Genomic DNA, 6,470 nt, shown 5'->3' with positions numbered 1-6,470 from the left:
GACACAAACAAACATAACTAAACGAACGTTCACGAACATAAATGACCAAACGAAACATGTGTTCATGTTCGTTCGTTTAATTAAATGAATACAAGCTTTCTGTTCATGTTCGTTCGTTTATTAAACGAATGAACATACACAACTTCCCGCCGAACGGTTCACGAACAGTTCATTGAACGTTCAGTTCGTTTACAGGCCTAGTTATTACTAAAAGCTTATTTGAGAAGCTCATCCAATACTTACATTTAGCTCTGTCAAAAATCTTCTTGCAAATACTTTTACTAATTCCATACACAGCCTCTAAATACATCTATTCATCATGTGTTTTTTTTTCAGAAAATAAATAGGAATATCAATGAATATTGCACATAGCATGACTGTCCCTTTATCAACCAAACCGTATCAGTCTCGGGCCATTTCAGCTATTTACACAGGTACAAATCTGAATAACGTGACACGTTTCTCTTCTTTATTTCTTCGATTGATTCAAATTTCGTGTTTTGAGCAGCATCTTCTCATGCAGGACAAGCGAATCTCACTAATCTGGTATAACTTATTATCTTCATTCTTCACTTATGTATACACTCATTTATGTATTTAATAATAAACTGCATGTATCTACAAACTTACGCAGACCGTTGATACGACCAAAGAACGAATCCAAAAACTGTTCAACAATGTAGAACTTTCGGTTTCTGCGTATGACACAGCATGGGTAGCCATGGTCCCGTCTCCAAACGCACCCAAATCTCCTTGTTTCCCCGAGTGTGTCAACTGGTTAATTAATAATCAGCTTAATGACGGTTCATGGGGTCTTGTTAATCACCATCATAATCGCCCGTTGCTTAAAGATTCTCTCTCTTCAACATTAGCATGTATTGTTGCGTTGAAACGATGGAATGTTGGAGAAGAACAAATTAATAAAGGTATGTCTTTCTGCTGCTTTCTTGCTCACTGTCGCTTAAGTGTTATTAACTTATTAGGCTTGTAAACGAACACGAAAGGGACATGTGCATGTTCGTTTAACTTTAACCGAACAAACAACCGAGCACGAACAAGTAAACGAACGAGGTATTCTTGTTTGTGTTCGTTTGTTAAGAAAATGAATGTGTTCGTGTTCGTTTATGTTCTTTTTTTAATAGTATAAATGAACAGTTCATAAACGTTAGGGAGCGTGCATAACTGAACATAGATGAACAAACATTACTGTGGAAATGCCAATTAAAAAATAAAAAAACTAGACTGGATTGTAACGGGTGATTTTTTAATTTCAGAAAACTAGCTGTACTTGACCCCAAAAAAATTAAGTGAATAAATAAATGAACATAAATGAGTGTACATAAACGAACACTCACGAACATAAATGAATGAGTGAGGCATGTGTGCATGTTTTGTCCATTTAACTAAATGAAAAAAAAATTGTTCATGTTTGTTCATTTATTAATTAAATAATTAATTACAAATCAACTCCCTGCCGAACAGTTCACTGAACGTTCGGTTCATTTACAGGGCCAGTTATAATTGGTCTTCATATAAATAGTCAACTCTTGTTGCAGGTCTAGGTTTTATCGAGTCAAATTTTGCTTCGGTCAAAGACAAAAGTCAACAATCTCCTCTTGGTTTTGATATCATATTTCCTGGTATGATTGAGTATGCAAAATCCTTGAACATAAACCTTCTTTCAAACCAAACAGATTTTTGTTTGATGCTACACGAGAGAGAATTAGAGCTAACAAGGTATTTTTATTTTTTTTATAATATTATGCGAGTCATATATATTGCAAAGAAACAAACTTTTATTTGTTATTATAATTATCTTATAGATGTCATTCAAATGAGATGGATGCATACCTGGCATACATTTCAGAAGGACTCGGTAGATTATATGATTGGCGTACGGTGAAGAAATATCAGATGAAAAATGGTTCGGTTTTGAACTCACCATCTGCAACCGCAGCTGCTTTAGTTAATAATCAAAATGTTGGCTGTCTTAATTATTTAACTTCACTTTTGGACAAGTTTGGTAATGCAGGTACAACAGTACAAGTTTATTGTTTCGTTAATTTATCAATATTCAAAACCGTACATTGTGCTAACATATTTAAGTGGTTAATCTCAGTCCCGTCAATTTACCCTTTTGATTTATATATCCGGCTTTCCATGGCTGACACACTTGAAAGATTAGGAATCGCGCACCATTTCAGTGTGGAAGTTAAAAATGTTTTAGATGAAACATATAGGTAATTAACTAATTATTAATTTTCATTTTTATTTAATCAAAATATATGAAAACATTAATGCAAATCATTTGGTCAACTTTAGATGTTGGGTGGAGAAGGATGATCAAATATTCATGGATGTTGTAACGTGCGCTTTAGCCTTCCGGTTATTAAGGATCAATGGGTATGAAGTCTCCTCAGGTATGTTTCATTATATCTTAGTTAAGAAAACATATAATAAGTTGTTTATTATTATTATTATTATTATTATTATTATTATTTTCTTATCGTTTTGGTTTTATAACTTGATACGTGGCATAGATCCATTGGCGGAAATTACTAATGAAGGAGCTTTTAAAGACAAATATGCAGTTCTTGAAGTGTTTAACGCGTCACAGGTTTTATACCAAGAGGAATTATCTTTCGGGGAACAAATTTTGAAGTCGGCTGATTTCCTCAAAAGAATTATATCCACTGATTCAAAAGAGGTTCTAATTTTGACTTTGACTCTGACTCGTAGTTAAGTTTATTTTCATGTCTGAATGATTAACTTGATCAGGTGGACAATGCTCTTAAGTTCCCCTTTAATACCGGTTTAGAACGCATAAACACTAGACGGAATATCGATCTTTACAATGCAGACAATACAAGAATTATGAAAACTACATATCGGTTAGTTTTGCATTTCAATTTTAAATATTTATTATTTAAGATATTAAGCAGTGCATAATTCTGAACATATTACTCTAATTAATGCCAGCTCATCAAATATTAGCAACAAGGATTACCTAACGTTTGCAGTTGAGGATTTTAACGCTTGTCAATCTATTTATCGTGAAGAACTAAAAGGCCTTGAAAGGTACGTATCTTAAGTTAATTTTTTTTTATATGTGTGCTTCGATTAATGAAGAAATGATGACATGGCGTGACGCCAGGTGGGTGGTGGATAATAAACTGGACCAGCTCAAGTTTGCTAGGCAAAAAAACGCATACTGTTATTTCTCAGTTGCTGCAATACTTTCATTACCAGAATTAACCGACGCGCGTATTTCATGGGCCAAAAATGGGATCCTTACTACAGTAGTTGATGACTTTTTTGACGTCGGTGGTACTATCGACGAATTGGTCAGCCTGATTCAATGTGTTGAAAAGTAAAATCTTGATCGGTATTTGTTTTCTTATTTATTTAAAAATTTATAAAATGTTTTGTTTTACATTTTTATATAATGCAGATGGAATGTAGATGTTGACAATGATTGTTGTTCAGAGCAAGTTAGAATTGTATTTTCGGCATTAAAAAATGCAATATGTTGGATTGGAGACAAAGCTTTTAAATGGCAAGGACGAGACGTAACAAGTCATGTTATTCAAATCGTAAGACGTTTTTCAGTCTTTTCTACTTTATAAAAAGAAAAAGATGGTGTTCATATATTCATGTAAATATTTGTTTGTTTGTATAGTGGTTGGATCTCATGAATAGTATGTTAAGAGAAGCTATATGGACAAAAGATGCTTATGTGCCAACAATAAACGAATACATGGAAAACGCGTACATGTCATTTGCACTCGGCCCGATTGTACTGCCTGCTCTTTACCTTGTGGGGCCCAAATTGTCGGAGGAGATTGTCGAAAGCTCTGAGTATCATTATCTGTTTAAGCTAATGAGTACTCAGGGCCGGCTTTTGAACGATATCCATAGCTTCAAGGTATATGCTTATAAAAACTTTACTTTTTTTACAAAAGACTGAATTACAAATTTTATCCTTTAAATATATGTGAGATTTATGGATCAAATCCTTTAAAAAGTTTATTTGCGGGCGGTGTCCTTTATATGACAAAATACATTCGCTTTTTGTCCTTTGCACAAACTGCCATCTAAAAACCTCAGTTAAATCCAAACATGCCAAGATTAACAGGGTTTTTGTTTAACATATTTTATTTAGTTTCTTTTTCTAATAATATAAATATTAATTTGTTTTTTAATTATAAATATTTAAATAGTATGCGTAAAAAGACTTAAATGCCCTCACATTCCAAGACTTAACAGGGTTTTTGGATGGCGGTTAGTCAAAAGGACGAAAATCAAACAAACATGTCATGTAAAGGACAACGCTTGCAAATAAACTTTTTAAAGAACCCGATCCATAAATTGCATATGTTTAAATGACAAAATTTGTAATTCTGTTTAAAATAAACAATAAACAATGTACTAAATGGTAATAAACCAATATTGGGTTTTGTTGAATGTTAATGTAGAGAGAATTTAAGGAAGGGAAATTAAATGTTGTGGCATTGCATTTGAGTGATGAGGGAAGTGATAATGTGGAAGAAGAGGTTGTGAAGGAGATGATGATGATGGTAAAGAATAAGCGGAGAGAGATGATGAAATTGGTTACGGAAGAAAAGAGGAGCGTTGTTCCTAGAGCTTGTAACGACGCGTTTTGGAACATGTGTAACGTGTTGAATCTTTTTTATGCGAATGATGATGGGTTTACTGGGGACGCGATTCTTGGTATTGTGAAGGATGTTATTTATGACCCGATTATGCTTGTGAATGGAAGTGAAGAATGAGTATAGGAATCGTTTAGGTTTTGTTTTCAGTTAGAATTATAGAAAAAAGCAAAACATTGTCCTGTCGCTAGTGAGCAATAGCATTTACGTTTATTACTCAAACACAGATAATAAGATAAGCCAAACCATAAAGTTGCAGAACCAGTGGCTTACGGTCATACAGTAGGTATAGATTTTTTTTACATATCATTTCGTTTTCTCTTACGACAATACTTTAGTTTTTTCTTCTATAAAGCATTATAATGGATTTTTATATTGACATAGTGTAAAGTTTCATGTTCACATCTAAAATAACTCCTTTCCCTTTATTAGCAATTTCCTTCCAAACCGGTGATACATCTAAATATTTGCATGTGTCATCGCTTTTGAGGAAACTGCTAAGGCGCTAATGCATTAAACATCATGTTTCAAGATTTAGAACCCATGTTTTCTTTAAAAAATAACCACTTTTTTTACATTTATGATTCCAACAATTATGACGGCAAGAGGATCGGTTCCGCCTTTTGAACCATTATAACATTTTCATATTTTGTATTTAAAAAAAAACAAAAAAATAATATAAAATGTGAGACACAAATTGCGTGGGCGGTAAGCATGAATCAACATACAAGTTTTTCGAAGACAGGTTCTCATAGTTATAATAAATTGCACAAGATTAAAACTTTGTCGATACATATATCAAATAAATTTAGTTGTGTATAAACCAAGTAACAAATACAACCTTAAACTTCAAACATGAAACTAAAATGTCTAGTCAAGATCTTCATGTAGTTTGGAAAACAAGGTGTGGCAAAACACATGATTAAAAAGAGACCCACATTGGCATGCATAAGTGACTTGTGATCATTTCATAGAAGGAGAGTGTTCAATAAAGCAAACCAGACTCACCTTTTACTCACTCACACTCCAAAGTAAAAAAAAGAAAACAAACAAACATTTTGATTGGTCACACTCTAAGTACATTATATTATATATACATACATTATATAGGTGCAATATATTACACGGGTAAATTGAATATACATCTAATTTCCAACAGATAACCAACAGAACAATACAAATGCTAACAATTGACACGACCAGAAAATAAACATGTTTTGTCAGTTAGTATAACGTGTCTGTCTATTAAACATGTGACACGAACAAGATCATTTTACTCGTATTAACAATTGAACATTAAACGAATCTTCTCAGAACACAACACAACATAACACAACACAAATAAGTATATGGGTCGTGCTAGGTTTCAACTATATATTTTACCCACTAAACCGACACGATTGACAACCTAAATAAACGCGAATACGCAATGCTGGTTAGATACATAGAATGGAAGAGAGAAATATATATATGATTATGCACGATCAGTTACATAACCGTCTTATGTATAAATAACCGGGTTATGTATTAAGTTAAAAGCTAAAACAATAGGCACAAAATGTCTATATGTCGTTCTCTAAATAGAATTGTATCGCACGCATTGTTTTGAAGAACGTTTGTGGCAACTGTGTGGTCAAATACCTTCCAAAAGCTTATTATTACAAGTCCTTTTTCTTCTAAAAACATCATTTTTTTTAATATAAAGAGATAATTTTCTGCATATAAAAACCATCCCATCCATGTTATTATGTATTTATGTTCTCACTTCCTCCTTAACATTTACATAATAATAATATATCA

At 32.8% G+C, this 6,470-nt stretch overlaps 1 protein-coding gene across 1 annotated transcript; it reads left to right on the top strand.

The window, feature by feature from the left end:
- Positions 1-333: 333 nt before the first annotated feature.
- LOC143617624 (ent-kaurene synthase 2, chloroplastic-like) lies at positions 334-4,814 on the top strand. The gene is made up of 14 exons (XM_077090127.1): positions 334-434; positions 509-546; positions 635-926; positions 1,557-1,737; positions 1,824-2,032; positions 2,120-2,240; positions 2,323-2,420; positions 2,541-2,707; positions 2,779-2,891; positions 2,980-3,078; positions 3,155-3,370; positions 3,452-3,593; positions 3,680-3,925; positions 4,476-4,814. The coding sequence occupies exons 1-14, from the start codon at positions 356-358 to the stop codon at positions 4,788-4,790; spliced, it is 2,316 nt and encodes a 771-aa protein (XP_076946242.1). The 5' UTR covers positions 334-355; the 3' UTR covers positions 4,791-4,814.
- The last annotated feature ends 1,656 nt before the right edge of the window (positions 4,815-6,470 follow it).

The sequence above is a fragment of the Bidens hawaiensis genome, unplaced genomic scaffold (assembly GCF_021521415.1).
Source record: "Bidens hawaiensis isolate Kalapana, Puna unplaced genomic scaffold, B.hawaiensis_p1.1 tig00056023_1, whole genome shotgun sequence".
NCBI classification, from domain to species: domain Eukaryota; kingdom Viridiplantae; phylum Streptophyta; class Magnoliopsida; order Asterales; family Asteraceae; genus Bidens; species Bidens hawaiensis.
This window is presented reverse-complemented; position numbering and strand designations above follow the sequence as displayed.

Bases quoted from the DNA above. Each gene is read 5' to 3' on its own strand.
- LOC143617624 (XM_077090127.1), top strand. From the start codon at position 356: ATGAATATTGCACATAGCATGACTGTCCCTTTATCAACCAAACCGTAT. The intron at 2,892-2,979 runs GTTAGTTTTGCA...AATTAATGCCAG, and splicing joins ATTATGAAAACTACATATCG to CTCATCAAATATTAGCAACA. The intron at 3,926-4,475 runs GTATATGCTTAT...ATGTTAATGTAG, and splicing joins ACGATATCCATAGCTTCAAG to AGAGAATTTAAGGAAGGGAA.